The sequence below is a fragment of the Perognathus longimembris genome, chromosome 7, assembly GCF_023159225.1.
Source record: "Perognathus longimembris pacificus isolate PPM17 chromosome 7, ASM2315922v1, whole genome shotgun sequence".
In the NCBI taxonomy this organism is placed as follows: domain Eukaryota; kingdom Metazoa; phylum Chordata; class Mammalia; order Rodentia; family Heteromyidae; genus Perognathus; species Perognathus longimembris.
Window position 1 is genome coordinate 69,305,132 of NC_063167.1, and position 22,505 is coordinate 69,327,636.

Below are 22,505 nucleotides of genomic sequence, written 5' to 3' on the forward strand. Positions count from 1 at the left end.
AGCTGTCTGGGCCCCAGGAACTGGCTGCTGGATGGACTCTCCCAGGGGCCCACAACAGCCCAGGTGGGGAGGTGCCTCACTGTGGCGATCCCTGGACCAGGGCAGTGTTGCTGGGTGAGACAATGAAGAGCAGGCCAAGATCCTCGGCTGGTCGCAGGGAAGATGAGGATAGAAGTGCAGCCTAAGGCTGCCAACCCAGACTCCCCTGTGTGCTAACAGCATCCTAAGAGCAGCAGGGCTTGGGGCTCTGGAGCAAGAAGATCAAAGGATCAGTTCTATCCCCCATCTCTACCTCCCCCTCCTTTGGTTCCTGTTTAAATCTGGCCACTCAGCTCTTAGAGAGACTGGCCCACCCTGAGCGTCAAGGGAGGTTTTAAAATAAGAGTGCAGAGTCTGCCAGATGCCAGTAGCTCATGCCTCTTAATCCTAACTAATGACAGCTGGGGTTCGAAGCCAGCCCAGGAAGGAAATTCTGTGTGACTTTTATAGCCAATTATCTACCACAAAGCTAGAAGTAATGGTATGTAATGGGTTCAAATAGTAGAGCACTAGCCTTGAGCAAAAGAGCTCAGGAACAGGGCTCAGACCACAAATCTCAGTGTACACACACACACACACACACACACACACACACACTCCACACACTCACACACACACATACACGGAAAAAAAAAGTGCAGGGTCTTAAATAGGGTCTGAGGGAAGCCTAGGTTCTCTCTCTCTCTCTCTCTCTCTCTCTCTCTCTCTTTCTAGAGGCAGGAAGGCATCCTCCAGGGGTGAGGGTAATGGAGAGGGCAGTGGAGAGGGAAAAGGAATGGGTGGAAGGAGTCCCTACTGGGTGGGAGAAAGCAGAAGACAAGCCCACATGTGAGAAACCTTAGTTAGCTTCCTTAGTGCCTTGGCCCTGGGCCAGCCTCCATGTTCTCTGGCATGCCCATGTCTTGCTCACAGGCACCTCCTGGACATATGATCACGTGCCCACGGGTGCCACACACGTGAACACACAGCACACACACAAACCCACATCTTCCCCCAAAGCCTTAAATTTACCTTTAGGTGACCTGTCCCCCATGACAGAACCCAGGCTTTCCAGACCCAAGGCACCCAAGGCACCAGTGCCTCCTGCTGTCCTGGGACCCAGAGGAAGTACCCAGGAGGCAGAGGGACCAGAGGCCACCCCCAGTGCAGAAAGCGAGAAGGAGGAAACTGGGAAGCAGGAGTTTCGGGTGGCCAGGGCACTTCCTCAGGTCCAGCTCAGGATTGGGTGGGTGGTGGCCTGGGAGGCCTTCCCACCTACCAGAGTCCAAAGGGCGTAGGTGTGACAGACTCCATTAGCCTCACCACTACTGAGCCTCCTGCTCTCCCAGGACCATCTGGCTACCAGCAGGACTCTGCCTCAAGCCAAGCCACCAGCACCAGACCACCAGCTCAAACACCTGCCCTCTTAGGGGACCAGCCACCAAGCTGCATTGGCACCAGGTAAGAGCTTGTCCCATGGGGAAGATCAGGGCTTGAGGGGACAGGGGATCCCAGTCTGGTAACATGCTAGGCCAGGACCTGTCCATGCCCCTTCCCAGATGCAGGCCATAGGATCACCCCAGGAAGGGAAGGGTCTTAGGACTCTCTAGGGGCTGGAGGGTTGCATAGGCTAGGCAGAGAAGCCAGGGGCTCTGGCAGCCTGTGTGGACGCTTCCTCCGGTGTCTTGTAACCTCGCTGCTCCTTCCTTGTGTTAAGCTTCTATAAAGCACAAACGGGGACTGCCCAGGTCCTTAGCAGCCACTGTTTACCCACTTACAGGCACCCATGTGACTCACAGGGACTACCTGGTGTAGAGGAGGGGGGAGGGGCTTGGCAGAGCAGCACTCCCTCCTCTCCTGAATCTAGAAGCAGGAAGTGAGTGCCACAGTATGAGGGTGGGGGGCTGTTGGGGGGGAGCTTCAAGTACCTCCTTTCCCATGGGAAAACAGAGAACAGAGGTGTGGTCACCTCCTCCATCCCCACCCCCACCATTCTTCACTCATTATCCATTTTCCATCTCAGCTCATCTTCCCAGATCTCCCATTTTCATACCAGTCCTAATAAACAAGTGTAGTGCTCACTTACACTTTGCCCAGGATATTCTAGAGGTCTGTACAACTCAGGCGCACCCCAAACACCTGTGGAGACCCATGATGCATACATGCCTCACCCAGATGACGCACATCCTTGATGCACACCCTTGACCCCTTGACTAACCCCTACCTCACTTACACACACACACACACACACACACACACACACACACACTCACTCACTCATACCATAGCTAACTCCTTTCCATTTCAGCAGATTTGTATTCCAGACCTCCTGGATGCTAGCCTAATAGATACACATTTATCAAGTAATTAAAACATGGAGTACCCAGGCAGACAGGCCTGGGTTCACTGTTGGCTAAAGCATCCCTTGACACCCAGGTCTGCTCCCCCCACACTTTGACTGTCAGAGTTCTCAGCTGGTGAGTGGGGATCATAGAGGCCCCCAGACTTGAGGATTAAAGGAGTTACAACGCTGCTCAGCTCTTAGGGCCAAGTACACGGATGTTGGTAAAGACTGAGCCCTGTGGGTTCTTGAGAGCCCTGACCACACATGTGGTCAGACAGCAATGCACAGGGCATAGTGTGGCATCTGAGTGGTGCTCTGGGCAGAGTGGTGATCAAAATGGGCTTCACCAGGACAAGGATCCAGTGTCCTGGAAGATGTATTAGTCAGACCTTCAGGCAGAGGCAGATGGCTCACATGCGTGCCCACACAGGCATGTACATGTACTCCTCCTAGAGGATCTCTAGCTCAGGAATTTCTTCCCAGGATTGGAAATGCAAATTCGTTGTGTCAGAAAACACCACTAAATGTTCTGCCCTTCCTGCAGAAGTGGGTAGAGCTCATCTTCTAACTTCCAGACCCAGGGGTAGGATTCAGTACTAGAGCCAAATAATGGGAAGCCAGCCATGCAGTAGTGGCCCAAGCCTTTCCTTCTTCAGTCCTGGGTCTCTAAGCCCAGTCAGGATGCAGTGATCCTTGGAACAGGACACTAGCTGGAGCCAAGGGCTCTGGGTCTGGTCCCAGAGACCTCAGGTCAGAGAAGAAGCAGCTCTTTGCTCTGTTCTTCCTGGTACTCCTCTCCCCAGCTCTAATGGCTATCTCTGATTCACTTGGTTCTAGAGAGCTTCCTCAGCAGCAGCAACATGTCCCGGCCCAGCAGCAGAGCCATTTACTGTAAGCTCTCCCTATCCCTACCCCTCTCCCTGCCCTACTTGGCTCTACTCAACTGCCCACGGAACTGAGCTCCCAAACCCCTGTCCTCTGTCCTGGTCCTCCCTATTACTGTCCCTGCCATTTCCTGAGCCTCACTCCAATTCTTCTATTGCTTTTTGCCCTGCTGATACCCGACAGTGCACCGGAAGGAGTACTCCCAGAACCTGACCTCAGAGCCCACCCTCCTGCAACACAGGGTGGAGGTGAGTACTGTGGGGGCCCTAGGCAGATTTTAAAGCCAGGGGTTCCTATGTGTCCACTTCTCTGCCCATACCAATGCCATGAAAGCCAATAGCTTGGTCTGGCCAAATCTCTCAGAAATGGGTCCAACAAGACTAAAGCTTGATTGAGCATCTGTTAAGTGCTAGGGTGAGAGAGAGGGTTTGGTCAAAGTTGACTAAACAGGACCAAATGGAGTCCAGGGAATATCAGTCCTTGGACAGAAAGAAGCAGCAGAGGGACAGGCAGAAGGCCACTTAAAAACCACTTTACTCGAAACCCACTTGTTTCCTGGCCTACCTCCTGTCATACCATATCCAGGGACTTGCTCTTTGCTGGAGGTGATGCATGGCTGGTGGAAGGAGAGTGAGGGATGTAGCCTGTGAGGGGAAGGCCAGCTTGAGCTCCCAGCTAGGCTGAGCTGCTGCTGACTGGCACTTTGAGATCTAGTTACCTGAAGGGCTGTCAATGCCACTAGAAAAGCAAAGAGCAAGCTACAAGGACATGGCCAGCAGAGCATGTAATGCTGAGAACATGGTGGGGGACATAGAGTACGGGGTAGAAGCGCCCATCCTGGGACCGTTGGAGGGGTAGATTCTCAGCTGGCTGAGGGAAAACTAGGTTTCTCTCTTGGTAGTGTGAACATAGGGAGGGAAGCTAGATCCAGGCAGGGATAGGTAGTGGCAGATCCAGAGGCAAGAGGCAGATTGTATTTCCCTTCAGAAGATGTGAGTGGCAAAGACAGAGTTGGGCTAGGAAAAGGTTCCCTGGAGGAGTCTGAGCAAAGACAAAGCCCACCAAATGATGAGACTAGACAGAAGGAAAGCACTTGAGTAGAAACAAATCACTTCAGATCTCTGCAAGAATCAGAAGGTAAACTTGATCTTCCTGAGAAACTCTGGATTGACAGAGGTAGAAAGACATATGGGTATAGTGAACAGTAGGAGCAAAGGATGGGGATGCTGGTCAATGAACAGGAAAAAGCAGGCTGGAGGGTGATTTCTCTCAAGTGCAGCAAAAAGAACTATGGTAGGGTCTGAGGGTTCGACAGAGGAGGTCTGACATTACTTGTTAGGAGACTAGAGCCCATAGACTAGAGACTAGAGCACTCAGCTGCCTTGGGCCTGTCCTTCCGTTGAGTCCTAGACCCCCTCCTGCAGTAACTCAGCCTCAGACCCAGGGCCTTTCCCTAGCCTGCCTGCTGTGACTTTGATGGTCACATTGCCCTCTCAGGAGCTTGGAACATTCCTCCATCCCTTAGAATAAACCAAGAATATCCCCTGGGACTCCTCTCCAAACCTTCTAGTGTGGCCTCCTCCTTTTTCCTTAGCACCTGATGACATGTAAGCTGGGGACACAGAGAGTCCAGGAGCCCAAGGATGCCTTGCAGAAGCTGCAGGAGATGGAAGCACAGGGCCGAGTGTGGAGTCAAGACCTGATCCTACAGGTCAGGGATGGCTGGCTCCAGCTGCTGGACATCGAGACCAAGGTCAGCCCTCTCACCAAACCCAGCCACAGGTCCTTGTCTGCTCAGGCTGTGGAAAAGCAAGCACCAGGCTTCTCCACAGAGCCCTCCACACCTCCCCACATGCAATGCGCACCCAGACCTAGGAAGATTCAAGGGACCAGGGGCTAGGGACAGAAGAACAAGAGTTAGGATAGACATCCTAATTTTGGGCCACTGGGTGGGGGAGGCAAGGAGCCCAATTTGTCTCTCAGTGGCCTAGCAGTTAACCACTTTTCCTGGCTCAGGAGGAGCTGGACTCTTATCGACTGGACAACATCAAGGCCTTGGATGTGGCACTGAACACCTGCTCCTACAACTCTATCTTGTCCATCACTGTGCAGGAGTCTGGCCTGCCAAGCACCAGCACGCTGCTCTTCCAGTGCCAGGAAGTGGGAGTGAGTGTCCAAGGATGGGGTTCAATGACCATCTCATACACACACACACACACACACACACACACACACACACACACACACACACACACACACCACCTGACTGCTGCTTTCTCTAGGCAGAGCGATTGAAGACCAGCCTACAGAAAGCCTTGGAGGAAGAGATAGAACAAAGGTAAGTCGCCCCTGGCAAGGAAGATCTTGATCCCACATCTTGAGGAGCTCAGGAGCCTAACTAAACAGGATCTATAACTGAAAAAGGGCTAGAGCAGAAATGAACAGGGGTAGTAGCTGGGCCCAAAGGACACAGGACCTTGTCCCTTCACACTGTTATGGGACCTAAAAGGACTTGGGCACCAGGCAAATGAATCAGGGTGGAGTTGGAAGGAGACCAAGGAGCAGGACTAAGGTTCCTGGAGAGAGGTGGTGGTCCCTGTGGATCCCGGAGCAGTCGTGTGTGCAGGGCCTTTGCTCCAAGAATCTTACTGATCATGTATCACTCACCATGTCTTCAGCAGACCTAAATATGGAGGCCTTCATCATCCGGTCGAGAACAGATGGAGAGGGCCTTCTCTGGAAAGGCCCTTTCCTATAGATCAGGCACCCACTGCGGAGTGGAGATCCTCTCCAGAACCACTCCACCAAACCACTCCAGAACACAGTAAGTTCAGGACATAAGGGCAGGTGAAGGTTTAGATCAAAGTCAGAGAAGCTGTAGCCCATGATTCCCTAAATTTCAGGCATCCCACCATCCCCAAGACCCCTGCTACGCTACCACAGTACACAAGAACTAAATGCCTTCACTCCACCTCCTCCGAAGCGGAGTCCATCCCCTGAGGACCCTGAAAGAGATGAGGTACCACAGAATGTCCTGGGATTTCTGGGCTTGGGGGAAGGGAGAATTATTGGAACCTTAGAGCTCTGTGAGGACTGTGACTGGCTGCAGGAGATTTGACTGGTGAGCTTGGAGTTTGAGTGATGCCATCGGAAAACCCTAGTTGTGGGGTTGTTTATCCTATGTCTAAGTAATGACACAAGATTATGAGTGTCTGACCTTCTGCAGTAATCTGTTCAAAAGACAGGAGGAGTCCCTGAATGTACTTGGTATTCTGGATGTGTTATGAAACTGTTTACATTAGTACTTCTGATTTCTTATTGTCTACCTTTGCGTTTTTGTTTATCTTCCCTTAACTCCCTTAAGAAAGCTCCAGGTCAGGGCTGGGAATATGGCCTAGTGACAAGAGTGCTTGCCTCGCATACATGAAACCCTGGGTTCGATTCCTCAGCACCACATATATAGAAAATGGCCAGAAGTGGCGCTGTGGCTCAAGTGCTATCCCTGGCAGAAAGAAGCCAGGGACAGTGCTCAGGCTCTGAGTCCAAGGCCCATGACTGGCAAAAAAAAAAAAAAAAAAAGAAAGCTCCAGGTCAATCAATCTGAATTTATAAAGTAGAGGATGGAGGAGACATTCCATTTAACCATGTCTTCCATTTAACCCATTCCTTACTCCATGGTGGTATTAAAATATTAATTACTTAATAATAAAATATTAAATATGAGATATCACTGCATGGGTATTTCTTCACCCATTGCCCTGGTCAAAAACTGCAGAGACATCCTCCCCCCTAGAAGGCCAGATTCCTGGGTTAACCAAGGCAGGCTTGTTCAACAGACCCCAAGCTGGGACTAAGGCTGGGGATAATAGTGGGGAGGGGACTACAGACAGGATTGGGAGGTCTAGGATCAGACTACCTGCCCACTCAAGACCATGGGTTGTCTGGGGCCCAGGAGTTGCTGAACCACATCCTAAAGGACATCGAGCTGTTCACAGGGAAGCTGAAGGAGATCCAGGGAAAGGCCAGTCACAAGAAGAAGAAGCTTGGGAAAAAAAAGAACAAGGATCAGGGTGGTGAGTGCTGAGCACCTGGGGAAATAAGTGGGGGGTGACTTGGGGTGATCTGTGACCCCCTATTTCTGTCCATATCCCACAGGAATCACACAGGCACAGTTCATTGACTGCTTCCAGAAGATCAAATTGAGCTTCAACCTCTTGGTCTGTGGTCCCTGTCAATTCCTCAGCCCTGTCTTCCCTCCCCCACCCCCACACCACCTCAGCCATCCCAAGCCTTCCCCTCCTCCAATTTCTCTCCTGGGGAGTTTTGGAGAGTGTCAGGCTCCCAGCTAAAGGACAAACAAGTATGTGGCTCTGGGATCCTGGTGAAGGTATTGTGAGGTGAAGGGTGTGACAGACATTTTTATGCATCCCCAGGGGAAGCTGTCCATCAGGATGCAAGAGACAACCGCCCCAGAATTCGTGCACATCATCTTCCAAACTCTGAACTTTGTGAGTGGGGGGGGAGGACAGGGTGTTAAAGATGAACAAGATGAAGTCAAGAAGGACTAGAAGGGGCCTCCTTAGGGCAAGAAAAAAACTAAAAATAAAAAGGGAGCAGAAGAAAGAAAGGAGTTAGAGGAGGAGAGAGTTAGAGGGGGGAGGCTTTGAGGTCTGCCCCTTGCTTAACCTAACACATCTTCCCATGAGGCCAAGAGACCATATCTAGTGTACAACAAAGGATCTTGAGTAGGCTAGATGGGCTGGCACTAGAGCCATGGACACTGGAACTCTGAGGGAGAGATGGCCAGAGGCAACATGGCAGATTCTGGGCCTTTTCCTCATCTGGCCTAGGCACCTTCCTAACACCTTCCTCTACCCTTCTCTTAGATCCTGTCCCAGTGCCCCGAGACTGGCCTGACAGCCCAAGTGGTCTCACCTTTGCTCACAACCAAAGCCATCAACCTTCTGCAGTCCTGTCTAAGCCCAAATGAGAGTAATTTCTGGAAGGGGCTGGGTATGTCCTGGACCATCAGCCGGTGAGTGAGGATGAGGTGTGTGGGAAGATGTGGCCAGGTGTTCCATTTTACCTTTACCTGTAGTTCCCAACTTTTTAATTTTTTCAGTACTGGGATATTAACTCAGTCCTACCTTGCTTGCCTTACTTGTTCAGCTGGTACTCTGCCACGTGAGCCACATCCCGCCCCCCTCCCCCCCCCCCCCCCCCCCGCCCCTAAGCCTGGCTTTTTGCTGGTTATTTTGGAGCTGATGTCTCTAGGACTTTTGTTTCTAAGCTGACTTTGAACTACTGTCCTTCAGCTCTCACCCTCCAAAGAAGCTAGAATTACAGGCATGAGCCTGCTGGCACCTTGTTCTAGCTTTTTATTATGCTAAGTGTGTGACCTGTTAAAAACAAAGTGATGCCAAGACTAAAACAAAAACAAACAAAGCAAAAATATCTCCTCTTTACTCTTTGCTGAAAGAAAAGTATTATCTTGGGAGGGAGGCCTGGAAGAGAACAATTCTTCCCAACTTTTCTACTGCAGTACTTATTTTCTCACGTTTTATCAAGGACCAAGTGAAAACTTTATTTCAACCCCACCCAGTAATTGGGAATTATTTAGCAAGAACTGTTGCAAATAAGTTACATCTCACAACCTATTTATTGGCTTGGAGGAGGGAGAGGGGGAATGGAGGAGGAAGAGAAAGAAGGATGAGGGAGAGAGAAGAGAAACAGAAAAAGAAAACAGAGAAATGCTATGGGTGATGGCAGTTGGATAGGAGCCTATGAAGGTGAGCTGGGGGTTGAGAGAATGGTCTGTGGAGATTAGGGGCCACGGGCTGTGTGATAGAACACTGAGTGTGAAAGTGGAACAGAGCTGCCTTGAGCGCTCTAGTGAAAACAGCACAGTGTGTTCCATTCCACAGATCAGGAGGGAGGGAAAGAGGGAAGGGGACTCAGGAAACTGTCACAGGGAGGCAGAGAGAGGAAAAACAAATTCCACAGAGTTAAAAAGAAAATCAAAGATGGGAAGGGAGGAAAACCAAGAAAGAAGAGGTTTGAAGAAGAGAGAAGCCAAGCTGGGACCTGGTGGCTCATGCCTGTAATCCTAACTACTCAAGAGGCTCAGATCTGAGGATCAGGGTTTAAAGCCAGTCCACGCAGAAAAGTCTGGGAGACTCATCTCCAGTTAACCAGCAAAAAAGCTGGAAACAGAGTTGTGACTCAAGTGGTAGTATACCAGCCTTCAGCAAAAAAGTCAAGTGAGAATGCAAAACCTGACTTCAAGCCCAGAGTACCCGCAAAAAAAATAATAATAATAATAAATAAACAACTAATTAGAAAATAAAGAAGAAAAAAAAACAGAGATAACAACATGGAAACAAGCCATAGGCCAGGTTTACATTTTCTCTTTCTGGTGTGGTTTTTTTTTTTTTTTCCGTTTTGTTTTGTTTTCAGTTGTGGGGTTTGAACTCAGGGCCTGGGAACTGTGCCTGAGCTTTTTTGCTCAAAGCTAGTTGTCTACCACTTTGAACCACAACTCCATTTCCAGTTTTCTGGTGGTTAAATGGAGGTAAGAGTCTCACTAACTCTCCTTTCCAAGCTGTCTTTGAACCACAATCCTCAGATCTCAGTCTCCTGAGTAGCTAGGGTTACAGGCCTGAGCCACTAGGCCCAGCTCTGGTGTTCTGGTTTTGCCAGTCCTGGGCTAGAACTCTAGGTCTGGAGCTGTCCCTGAGCAATTTTCCTCAAGGCTAGTGCTCTTCTATTTCAGCCACAGCTCTGAATGTCTTTCTTTCTTCCTCTCTTCCTTTCTTTCCTTCTTTCTTCCTTTCTTTCCTTCTTTCTCTCTTTCTTTCTCTCTCTCTTCTTTCTCTCTTTCTTTCTCTCCCTCTCTTTAGTCCATCCTTCCTTCCCTCCTTCCTTCCTTCCTTCCTTCCTTCCTTCCTTCCTTCCTTTCTTTCTTTCCTTTACTTGGTGTTTATTGGAGATAAGAATCTCAAGGACTTTTCTGCCCAAGTGGCTTCAAACAAGGATCCTCAAATCTCAGCCTCCTATGTAGCTAAGATTATAGGTGTGAGCCACCAGTGCCCAGTAAACTAGGCTTTCTAGTGAGTCTTTTGCCTAAGAACCAATTCCTTTCAATCCATTTAGTTCAGTCCATTTAAAGGAGTTTGTCTAGTTTGTTTGAAGATAAGAATTAGCTGAGTACAACCTATTTATTATGGCAGTAGACTATATAGCATAAAAAATGACCATTTTTAGTGTTTAATTCAGGAATGCTCAGTATCTTAACCATGCTTTGCAGTCAACAACCATTATGTATTTCCAACTCATTCTTATAATTCCAAGCAGAAAGTTAACATTAAATAATAATTCCTTATCCCTCTCTCAGGGTTACCTCTATTCTACTATCTCTATAAATTTGTCTGTTCTAGGTGCCTGATGTAAGTAGAATCATTTTGTGATTGGCTTATTTCAATCCCCATGGCCTTCATTTTTGTAATTATTGGGTGGTTGTGTCACATTCTATCCATTTATTCCTCAATGGATTGTTTACCTTAATGTGATCTATTTTATGTTAGTCTCTTGATTAAATTATAACAATGAAATAATTTATGGTCTCTGAACCTCTCATCTCATGTTCAACTGCCCAGAATTCAGTGTGGAGCAAGCCCTAACATCTGTCCAGCACTAGCTAGAGGGGAAAGCAGATGTTTTGCGATGGGGTTAAACAAGAAAGTCTTAAATACTCTAACATTAAAGAATTGTGTTAGATGTATCTTTTCTTTTTCTCAACACCTCATCTGAAGCCAGATGCCAGTGGCTTACACCTGTATATCCTAGCTACTCAGGTGGCTGAGATCTGAAGAAGGCAGTTTGAAGCCAGTAAAAACAGGAAAGTATGTGAGACACCACTTATCTCCAATTAAACACCAAAAAAAAAAAAAAAAAAAAAAGGCTGGGAGTGAAGCTATGGCTCAAAGTGGTCTGGCACTAGCATTGAGTACAAAAGCTCAGGGACATTGCCCAGGTCCTGAGTTCAAAAGCTCCAGGACTGGTACAAAGAATTTGAGACCTTAGAAAAATGGATCATACTGGGTGCTGGTGGTTCATGCCTGTAATCTTAGCTGCTGAGGAGGATGAGATTTTGCTGGTTATGTTTCTCTGGCTGAGCTAATGAACCAGCAGAAAGCCATAAATGGAGGTATGGCGTAAGTGGTGGAATGCCAGCCTTGAGTGAAAAAACTAAGGGACACTTATCCAGGCCCAGAGTTCAAGCCCCAGTTCTGGCACAGACGCACATCTGTGCGTGCAAGTGCACACGTACAAACACACCTAGACACTTAAGAGAAAAAGGAGACTAATCTCTATATGCTACTTAACTAGAAAGACAGAGACTTAAAACAGGTTAGAAAAATATCTCAAGGGGTCTAATACTCTGGCCCTAATATCCTGGGACCCAACATTTTAAATTGTAATCTCCAGTAAGGGTATCTGCTATTTTACTGGGGTGTAATGCAAGGATGAAGCTGAGAGGGGCCCACAGATGCCTGCACTGTGATATTTATTCATGTTTAACTGTCTGTTCCTTTGTTCCTTTATGGGTGATCTGTGGCCTTTCATCTGAACACAGCCCATGTCCTCATTATAACTAGATGATCCGCAGGCCTAGGCTTTCTTATCCCTTCCCTTTCCATGTCCCCAAAGCTCAGTACAGAAACACGATGGCCTCAGCTTTGTTCTCTCCCCAGGGATGACTGGACAGGCATGGAGCCCCCACCTTACCAACCTACATTCTATGATGGCTGGCAGCCTGCAGAGCCCTCCTCCCTGGTAAGGGACGCTTAGCATAGAGCCCTCCAGGTCCAAATCCCAATCACAAGACTAAGGGTTAAGTGGAGGAGGAAAGGGTTGGACAGGAGGTAGCTGTGTAGGCTTGGGATCTGATTGCTCTCTCCCTATCACCATCCGGCTGTCCCCCACTCTCATTCCTTCTGTTTTGTCCCTAGCAGGCACCCTTAAGACACCAAGACTCCTTTTCTAGGTAAGCCAAAGCTTACTGGGATCTACATGGCCAGGGGAGGAAGGGACAGGAAGTGCCTTTGAGATCTCAGAGACCTCTGTGCTCTCTCACAGACATCTGCAAAGATAACTTTCCCTTCCTTGGATACAAAAGCAGCATTTTTTTAATCACCTAAGTTCCAGTCTCTTCTGATAGATACCACCCACACTTGCCTTGGGTTTCCCAGAACTCAGTCATAAAGTATTCAGAGCAGAGCTCAGAGCTAGAAAACTGCTCTGCTGGAAATGTCTTCAGAGACCAACAGTATTTCAGACCCTTCTTGCTTGCAGAATCTCCCATCCTCAAGCCCCATCTAACACTGCTGCCATCAAATTTTGGGGGAATCCCTAAAGTTACCACCAGATTCCAGCCAGAATCCATCAGAAGTTCGTGGAGACTGGGCCTGGGGAACCACTCCCAGGGCTCCTTCTCCAGCCATCCTGACTTTCCCTCCTGATAAAAGGCCTAGGTTAGGGAGCACCTTACACTTTGCTCAGGAAGAGACAAACAGCCGTGGTTCTCAACCTGGAGAAGTCAACCTCCATTCCAGACCGACCAAGCCCATCCTGAAGATGCAGGTGCTATATGAATTTGAAGCAAGGAACCCACAGGAACTGACCGTGGTCCAAGGAGAGGTGCTGGAGGTGAGGCCAGGGCTTGAGTCAGCTTGAAGTGGGTGGTCTGTCTAGGGGGGTTGCCAGGCTGGGTGGTCTACAGAGGAGGATGGAAAGTGGGAAATGAGCTGGGAAAGTCAAAGCCTTGGTTGGTGCCTGCCAAGACACAGCCTCAGGTGACTGAGGTAGTGACTCTTGACAGGTCTTGGACCAGAGCAAGCGGTGGTGGCTGGTGAAGAATGAAGCTGGACATCGTGGCTACATCCCCAGCAACATCCTGGAGCCCCTACAGATGGGGGTCCCTGGGAGTCAGGGCCAGTCTCTCCTTCGGGTACTACAGATCTCAGGCTGTCTAGAAGTCCTGAGTCAGAGAGGAGGGGAGGAGATGGACAAGGAAGAGTGGATGACAAGAGGGGGGGATAGTTCTTATTTGATTATTGATCAGTATTATTATCAGTATTGATTATTGATCATGCTTATGGGTTGCTGGGTCCATTATAGAGCCACAGAAGAGAACAAATCAGGATACCTGCCAGACCAGAATAGCAGGGGACGAAATAAGTGATTTGGTGGGAACCCAGAGAAGAAATGTACAGTGGGGAACTGTGAGATGACATGAGCCTCTGAGCCTCATTGCCCTTCCTCCCATTCCAGGCTCCAATGCTTCGACTGAGCTCAAAGCCTGAGGAGGTCACAGCCTGGCTTCAGGCAGAGAACTTCTCCACTGTGTAAGTGACCAGACCTGTAGGGTGTGGAGGGAGAGCCCCGTGAAGGACTCACACTATAACTACAGACACCCAGAGATCTAGAACATGCAGCCCCGGCCCCATTGCACATGACAACTCCATCCCAGGCTGCAGAAGACAGAGAGAAGGGCTGATGCCAGCCACTGGTGACTCACACCTGCAGTCCTAGCTACTCAGAAGGCTGAGATCTGAGGATTGTAGATTAAAAAAAAAAATCAAAAACTTAAAAACAGGGCATAAAAGTCTCTGAGAATCTTACCTCTAACTAGCAAAACAAACAAACAAAAAACAGAAGTGAAGGTATCACTTAAGTGGTAGAGGGCCAGCCTTGAACAAAACAAAAAAGCTAAGCAAGAGTATATAAGGCCCCAAGTTCAGGTCCTAGTGCCAAACAAAAAAAGAGGGGGACTGGCCTAAGCCTAGGACAGGGCATCGAGTGGGGAACCCCTGCCAGAGTGAAGACCGCAGGGATCCTCAAGGATCAAGTTCCTAAGGAGGGAACTTAGGAAGAACCTCTGCTGCCATTCAGCCACCTCTCCCTTCTAGAACAAGCTCTTCTGGAGCACTTCTGTCTTCAAACCTGGGAGTTCTGAGATAGGCTGAAGCCAAACCAACTGGCTTCTTTACTTTCAAATACCCAGTTCTATGAATGTTTCTGTATCCCTACTTTCCAAGCCCCAAATATGCAAGGCTAGCATCCTTTTCACCTCACTCCTGGTAGTTTCAGCTAGTTTTGTTCCTAGCACTGTGAAGACCCTTGGGACCCTGATAGGAAGCCAGCTCCTTCGCATGCAGCCTGGAGAACTGCAGATGCTGTGTCCACAGGAGGCCCCAAGGATCCTGGCCCGGCTGGAGGCTGTCAGAAGGACACTGGGAGTAAGTGCATCCTGGAGTCCTGACTACCATAGGGAGGAGCTGGTCCCCCCAGGATGAGAGAAAGAGTGTGGCATGAACAAGCCAGTGGCCCCAACCTGTGTGAAAGTGAGCATGGCAGGTGTTTTGGCAAGGCATATTTCCTTCCTATACCCAGGTGTGCCTTGAAGCACACCTTATTGGTGGCATGAGCTTTGGGGTTCCTTCAATTAGCGCCAGCCCTATTGGAATCTTTTTCTTCCCTCAGATAAGTCCTTAGGCAGCAGCTCAGACACCTCCAAAAGTAAGGAGCTCTCGGATGCAAGATGGAACATGTGGTACCACCCTTTAGAGCCCCAAGAATTTCTCTTCTGGCTTCCAAGTTCATGGCAGACCACACATTTCAGCAAAGAGATGAGCACGTCCAGACACTGCAGCAAATGGTACCCTTCTTGCTATGCTGGGAACCCTCCCCAGTTGCTACCTATTTATTTTACCCCTTCCCTAAGCCTGGCTCATTTATGCCCATGCTTGTCAAAAATCGGTTCAGTCCTTCTTTTCCAGAATAAAAAGCACCTTCAAACCTGTTGCAGCTTCTTCTGGGCCTGATGGGAGCAAAAGGAAGGGAAGAGCAGGACTGAGACAAAAGCATGTAGCACTTGAACAGCATCAACTTTACCACTATCGCTGGCCAGACTGTCTGAAAGGAAAAGGAAATCTCTACTGCAACCTAGATCCTGGAGTTAGCATGTGACACCTATGATCCAAACTCTCCTTACTCTTTCTTTTTTTCTTTTTTGCATTTTGTGCCCATCTTGAGGCTTGAACTCAGGACCTGGGCACTGTCCTCTGAATTCTTGTGATGCACTCTACCACTTGACCCACAGCTCCACTTCTGGCTCTGTGTGTGTGTGTGTGTGTGTGTGTGTGTGTGTGTGTGTGTGTGTTTTTAATTGGAGATAAGAGTCTCATAGACTTTGGGACATGGACTGGCTTTGAATAGCAATGCTCAGATCTCAGCCCCCTAAGCAGCTAGGTTTACAGGAATGAGCCACCAGTGTCCAGCTCTCTCCACTCTCTTTCTAAACAAACTCCAGACAAGGCTATCCTCACCACCTGTATATCCTTCTGTGTCAAGTCAAAGGTACCCAGCATGGCTGAATACTGCCATACTGAATACTGAATACTGAATACTGAATACTTTCAGGGCAACAAAGAACATGTGATCTACAGAGCTGTACTTGAGAACTTCCTCTTTCAATGACACTTTTGTCTCCTGAAGCTCAGTGAGCTGAATTTCCTCCTAGTGGAAATTAGCAGAAGAGGGGAAGGATCATGATTAGAAGGGAAAGTTAGAATGCTCTGGGAATATAAGTGTTTCAACTCCTTGTGATCCTGTTCTCTCTAAGGTTATGGGGAGATTTTTGGATCGTCTGTGGTTTCTAATGTTTTTTCAGTGAAAATAGCTGACTTTCACCTCAGAACTTGTCATGGAATGAACTCCCATCTCCACATAAAATGATCTATGCTTTTCATTGATTTCATCTACGATGTTGGCTATACTTATGGATTTCAGGATCCCTTAAAAGTTTTTAAAAATGTTCTCTTAAGTCTCTTTTAGTTGAATTTCTACATGACCCTAACATTGTGCAGTTAACCTATTTTTTAGGCTGCTTGTGTCACTCTGCCAGAAAAACATCTCTTGCAGCTAGAATCACCCAATAAGAAAGCAAAACTTCACCCTCATCAAAGAGAAAAGGAGTAAGACTCTTAAGGTGTGAGGTGACAAAGTCAAACTCAACCAAAAGAAAGATTAATTGTTCAGAATGGAAGAAGGACACTAACTCATTACTGCCCCTCCCCCCCCCAGGGCCTTTCAGAGATGGAGGGGCCCAGAACCAAAGAAACCAACAAAATAAGAAAAAAATAATAATGTTTAATGCCAATATCTCCTCCAGACTTCACAGGAAAGACTGAGATGAGTAAGGGGCTGTCAGGATGGCTAGGTTAGGGGGGCTGGACAGACAGACTCAGTGTGAATGCAGACTCTCCATAAGAACTTGGCTGACACCCAACCTTCCTGAGCCTCTGTTCTTTTAAATATAGAAAATGGGCAAAATGCCTAATTTACAAACTTGTTAAGCTGAAATTAGAATAAATTAGCCAAATTATGATTATTGCCTAGTACATCATAGGTGCTCATACCTCAAATGAAGATGTGACTGGCTTTTTGCTTTCTTAGAAGGAAAAACCCAGGTATTTAAAATTCATATGTCCCTATGTTAGCATTTGTTTCCTTTGTTCTTTTTAGTCAAGGACACAGTGGCTCAAGCCTATAATCCAAGGTACTTGGGAGATGAGACAGAGGATGACTGCTTGAAGCCATCCCCGTCAAGAAAGCCGACAAGACTTCATCTCAACCAATGCTGGCTACTGACATCATCCCAGGATAACTGAGGACCAGAACAGCCAGGACTTAAAATGAAACCCTACCTTAACAAATAGCCAACATAAACTGGACACTGATTACTCACATCTAGCTGCTCACTAGGCTGAAGTCTAGAGGATTATAGTTCAAAGCTAATGCAGGCAGAAAAGTCCTTGAGATTCTACCTCTAAAATAACCATCCAAAAAGTCAGGTTGGAGGCAAGGATCAAGTATAGAGCATCAGCTGAACAAATAAGCCAAGCAAGTAAAAGACCTTGAGTTCGAACTTTGGCAAAGGCAACAGTAATAAGGGTAGTGATAATAATAATAATAATAGTAACAACAACAACAAGCTAGGAGCTGGTGGCTCACGCCTGTAATCCTAGCTACTTAGGAGGCTGAGATCTGATGATCCTGCTTCAAATCCAGCCTGGGCAGGAAAGTCTATGAGACTCTTATCTCCAATTAGCCACCAGAAAACCGGAAGTGGTGCTGTGGCCCAAAGTGGTAGAGTGCTGGCCTTGAGTGAAAGAGCTCAGGGACAGCACCCAGGCCCTGAGTTTAAGTCCCATGACCAACAACAACAAAAAACAATAATAATAACAACAAATACCAAAGCAGGGCTGGCAAAATGGCTCAATATTAGAGCACCTGCTTGGAAAGTGGAAAGCCTTGAATTTTAATCTCAGTATGTCAATAATAGAAGTCCCTGACAGGTGCTGGTGGCTCATAATTGTAATCTTAACTACTCAGGAAACTAGGATCTGAGATCCCAGTTTAAAGCCAGCTCAAGCAGGAGAGTCTGTGAGTTTCTTATCTCTGATTAACCACCAAAAAAGCCAGAAGTAGAGTTGTAGCTCAAGTGGTAGAGTGCCAACCTTGACTTAAAAAAGTAAAACTAGGGCTGGGATGTAGCTCAGTGGCAAAGTGCTTGCCTAGCAAGTGCAACATCCTGGGTTTAATCCCCAGTACCAAAAATAAAATAAAATAAAACTAAGGGATAGTGCCCAGGCCTTGAATTCAAGATCCAGTACTGTACCAAAAAGTAATTAATTAGTTAATTAATTAAAACTCCAGATTACTCAGTTAAAATAATGGGAAAATGTAATTTCCCACCCCTAGGCTACAGAGAAAGGGTCCAGGAGCCCTGCAGGGTCATGCTATAGAGGCTGGGCACCTCCCTCTTCCCTCTCTTCTCTCCTCCCTGGTTGGCTCACAAATACTATCTCTATCACCCAGCAGTAACATTGTTACAACTCCGTGCCCCATTTTCCATTCTCATGGCCTCTATATAAACACAAAGGCAAGGTTCTTCCCAGGACTGAGGGAACTCCTACAGATGCTTGTTTAATCAAGGTCATCATTGTACCCACATTGCTAAATCCAGCTGCTAACTTATCTTACTGAATCTTTCAGCCATATTTGATGGATTCCCTCATTCCCACTTTCAGGTGTCTTCTCTTGGTTTCCAAGCACTTGTTTTCCTTCCACAGCACTGGCTACTTTTTTATAAAGAACACTTTGGTTTGTTCATTCTCATTTCCTGACTTCTAAATGCAAGCCTTCAGAGCTCTGCTCTTCTCTGCTGATCTCACTTCCATAGCAATATTGAAACCTGAGTTTGAAACCCCCAGCCGCAAACTCCTAAACTCCATACATCAGATCCTGCCAATTTGTCCCCCTATGCCAAATAAAGAGACCAGATGAAAGTCAGAGAAAGGATGTTTATTCCATAGCATTGGCAACCAAGGGAAAGCAGCACTTCAGTTCACCTTGAGCCATCTTTGGAGTACAGACAGGAGCTTTGAATAGACAAAGAACTTGGGGAGCAAGAGGAAAGTATAGCTATTAAAATTCCCATTGTCTCAGCATTGATCTGGTAGGACCTGGTGGATCATTATCCCAGTCCTGTTCTCAGGCTACAGAGTTTCTTTTTTTTTTAAATCATCATCACCACTTAAGGAAAGCAAGTTGCTTCCCATGAGATGACTATGCCTGCTCCAAGGTGCAGCCTTATCATTATAGCTAATTGTCCTCATGGGGTGGAGGGGAGTGTCTATTCCTGTTCTCCAAATCTGTTGTTTCTTAGCTTCTGTCCCTTATCCTAAAGATGTTTTCAGTGTGCTTCCTAGAATTGAAGCGATTGCAAAATAAATAGCTTAAAATAAAGACTATGCATACAAAATTGAGGTTGGAATGACAGAAGGCTTTTGGTGAATTCATGGGCCCAAGTAAGGAGTTGATGCTTTACAATCTCACCTGTTTGTAAATGCTACCTGCACAGTGATTATCTCTACTTGTTGTTTGCTCTGCCTAGACTTCTCCAGAGTCCTCTGCAGCACTGTGGCTCAATTCCACACCTGCTTCAGGGCTTTGTTTAAAAGTTAACATCTCTGCCTGGTACTGGTGGCTCAGGCTTGTAACCCTAAAATACTCAGGAAGCTGAGATCTGAGAATCTTGGTTAGAAGCCAGCCTGGACAGGAAAGTCCATGAGACTCATCTCCAATTAACCATCAAAAAAGCCAAAAGTGGAGCTGTGGCTCAAGTGCTAGAACACTAACCTTGAGTGCAAAAGGTCAGGGACAGTGCCCAGGCCCTGAGTTCAAGTTCTAGGACACACACACACACATCAAAGTGAACATCTCAGTGAGGCTTCACACATACACATACACACACACACCCCTTTAAAAACACAAATCTCCTTCCTAACCCAGATCTCCCACCCTCCTTCCCCCCATTCCCACTCCCTAGAGCTCTTCTCTTTTTTCTTTCTCCACATAGTATGTGCATAATTCTTTGACTTATTGTAACATTCATTTTTAAATTTTTTATTGTTATTATAAAGGTGATGTATGGAGAGGTTACAGGTACATAAGTCAGGTAAAGAGTACATTTCTTTTTTGGATAATGTCTTCCCTTCCCCTGCTCTCTCCCGGTTTTTCCCTCTCATCCCTACCCACAAGTTGTATAATTTGTTTTCAACATAGTGTCTAGTGAGTACCACTGCTACATTTGTTCACCCTTTGGCCCTCCATTTCTGTGCCTTCCCCCTTTACTCTCTCAAAGACAAAACAAAAAGAAAAGAAAACAAAGGCAGCAATGAATTTTTTGAAAATTTCCATTGTAACATTCTTCAATTCACTTTTGAGAGGAGCATTGCCTCCTCACTTGGACCCACGAATTAAGGGAAAGCAGAACCCTTGGCATCCCTCCATTTTGTAACTGTGTCCACTGCTCTGAGTCGTTCTCTCCTACAATCACTTTGCAATCAATCTTGGAACCCAGTAACAACTAGATTACCTGCTAGGTGACAGTGACTCATTATAACAAGGTCCCACTTGACCAATCCTGGACAGTGAGCTTCCTGGGACTAACACTGCCACCTATAACCACTGGAACACACCTGTGACCAAGTTTGTTTATGCCTACCTCTCATCCCTCATTCCTGTTATTTAAACCTAAGACAGATGTCTGTTGAGAAAAGATGGCTGAAGATGAACTGAAGGGCTATCTTCCCATGACCTCCTCTCTCTGCCTTTACTATGTCATTTTATTTGGAATACAGAGTGGAATGGCAGGACTGGTGGTTTGGGTCTGAAGTCTAAAAGTCTAGTTTCAAGATTACCATGTAGTTACAGCAGTAGAGAGGAGCTGAGACCCACAGGTTGGGGGTATTGTGGCATAACATTTTAAAAGGGGGGAATGAAAAAGAACAAGAACCTGAGAAAACTCCAGTTTCTTACTACAAATGTGTTATATACTGGTTTGTTTCTGCCTCTTTCTCTTAGAATGTAAGTTTCCTGAAGTGAGGGAGATTGGTGTGTTGAATTCAGAATTCCCAACACCTAAAACAGTGCCTGCCTCCAATAGGCATGTTAATAAACACTGCAGTGTAGATGCATAGATGGAGGAATGAGCAAATGAAAAATATGGCAGTATCCTTCCATACACTCAGCACCGATTAGGGTCATTTCTGTAGAGGACTCTGACAAAATAATTCATCGCAGCAAAGCATCTGAACCTGCATTGCCCAACCGGCTAGTCAACAAGTTCCCTGGAGCCTAAGGCAGTGCTGTAAGTGTAAAATACACACTACGTTTTGAAGACAATACAAAAGCAAACAATGGAGAACATCTCAGTAATTTTCATAAGCATTACATGCTGAAATAACAGTATTTTGATGTATTGAGCTATATTATTAATGTATCTGTTTTATTTTGTGTGTATGTCCCAGTATTGGGGCTTGAAATCTGGGTCTCACCCTCTCTATCAGCTTTTTTTCTCTAAATCTGGCCCTCTACCACTTGAGCCATGCCTTCATTTCCTGCTTTTTGGTGCTTAAATGGAGATAAGAGTCTCAAGAACTTTTCTGTCTGTGTTGGCTGTAAACTACAATTCTCAGACCTCAGCCTTCTGAGTAACAGGCATGAGCCCTGAGCACCCAGCAATACCTGTTTTCTTTGCATTTTAAAATCACATATAAGGCTTGCCTAACATATCTATTAAACAGTGTGATCTAGACATTTCTCTTCTCTCTGCTGGTCAAGGTATTTTACAACCTGTGGCCAAATGTTGTTCCCACTGTCTCTCCTCACTGCCCCACATCCTTAAAAACCAGCCTAACCCAACTTTAAGTATGGTTAGTTCTGCACACATTTATATTTCCTATATTCCAGTGACCTTGTTCAATGTGTAGCTCCTTCCTCCTCTGCTTGGCCCCAAGTGATCACCCCCCCCCCATAAGTTTCACATGATGCCTCCCCCAAATCACTTCTTACCTTAGTTTTAAGGGTTTAAACAATTTATGGTGTGTGTGTGTGTGTGTGTGTGTATGTGTGTTGGGGCTTGGACTTGGGCTTATGCATTGTCCCTTTGCTTTTTTGCTCCAGGCTGGTGCTCAATCATGTGAACCACTCCCCCACTCCCAGCTTTTTGGGTGGTTAAGTGGAGAAACGAGTCTCAACAACTTTCTACCCAGGCTGGTTTTGAACTGCAGTCCTCAGATTTCAACCTCCTGAGTAGCTAGGATTACAAGCCTAAGCCACTGACCCTGTGCAAGTTTTCCTTTTTAATCATCATGTCCTCCTGTTCCAGCTTTTCCCACTCCTCCAAATTGGAAACAGTGATCATCATTCATGGTGATCAAAATTCACCCTACTCAGGGATTGCCACAAGATCTCTGGTAGAAAACAATGGGGGGGGGGGAAGAAAAAGGAAAGGGGAAGGCAGGAAGGAGGGAGGGAAAAAGAATGAATGAAGGAGGGAGGGAGAGAGAGAGACAAAGGGAGGGAGGAAGATATATATGATATTTATTTATATATTTATATATAATATATATATATAATGAATTTTATTATCCCTGAGAAACCAAGGTGATTCTGACTGCCAGTATTACTGAAGTGAGGTTCCCACCAATAGGGAACGCAGAGCCTCCATGTTAGGTGTCGCCACGCCCCTATCCTTGGCCCCAAACTCAACCGTGGGCAGAAGTCGCGCTTGCTGACGGCCCTGTGGCCGCTCAGAGGGCAGGGCCAGGGACCGAGCGAGGGCGGG

General features: G+C 47.0%; 1 protein-coding gene across 1 annotated transcript; it reads left to right on the top strand.

Annotated features, from left to right (window-relative positions):
* The first annotated feature begins 3,222 nt into the window (after positions 1–3,222).
* Eps8l3 (EPS8 like 3) lies at positions 3,223–15,008 on the top strand. The gene is made up of 18 exons (XM_048349968.1): positions 3,223–3,253; positions 3,431–3,495; positions 4,842–5,000; positions 5,264–5,413; positions 5,530–5,585; positions 5,929–6,071; positions 6,151–6,266; positions 7,200–7,320; positions 7,403–7,464; positions 7,681–7,755; positions 8,134–8,282; positions 12,001–12,082; positions 12,259–12,293; positions 12,775–12,955; positions 13,128–13,256; positions 13,580–13,653; positions 14,415–14,547; positions 14,792–15,008. The coding sequence occupies exons 1-18, from the start codon at positions 3,223–3,225 to the stop codon at positions 14,801–14,803; spliced, it is 1,773 nt and encodes a 590-aa protein (XP_048205925.1). The 3' UTR covers positions 14,804–15,008.
* The last annotated feature ends 7,497 nt before the right edge of the window (positions 15,009–22,505 follow it).

What these genes read in the sequence shown, in the direction of transcription:
- Eps8l3 (XM_048349968.1), top strand. Translation starts at nt 3,223, where the DNA reads ATGTCCCGGCCCAGCAGCAGAGCCATTTACT. An exon ending in TCCTGCAACACAGGGTGGAG is followed by an intron (nt 3,496 to 4,841) that starts GTGAGTACTGTG and finishes CTTTTTCCTTAG; the next exon opens with CACCTGATGACATGTAAGCT. An exon ending in TGCTGGACATCGAGACCAAG is followed by an intron (nt 5,001 to 5,263) that starts GTCAGCCCTCTC and finishes TTCCTGGCTCAG; the next exon opens with GAGGAGCTGGACTCTTATCG.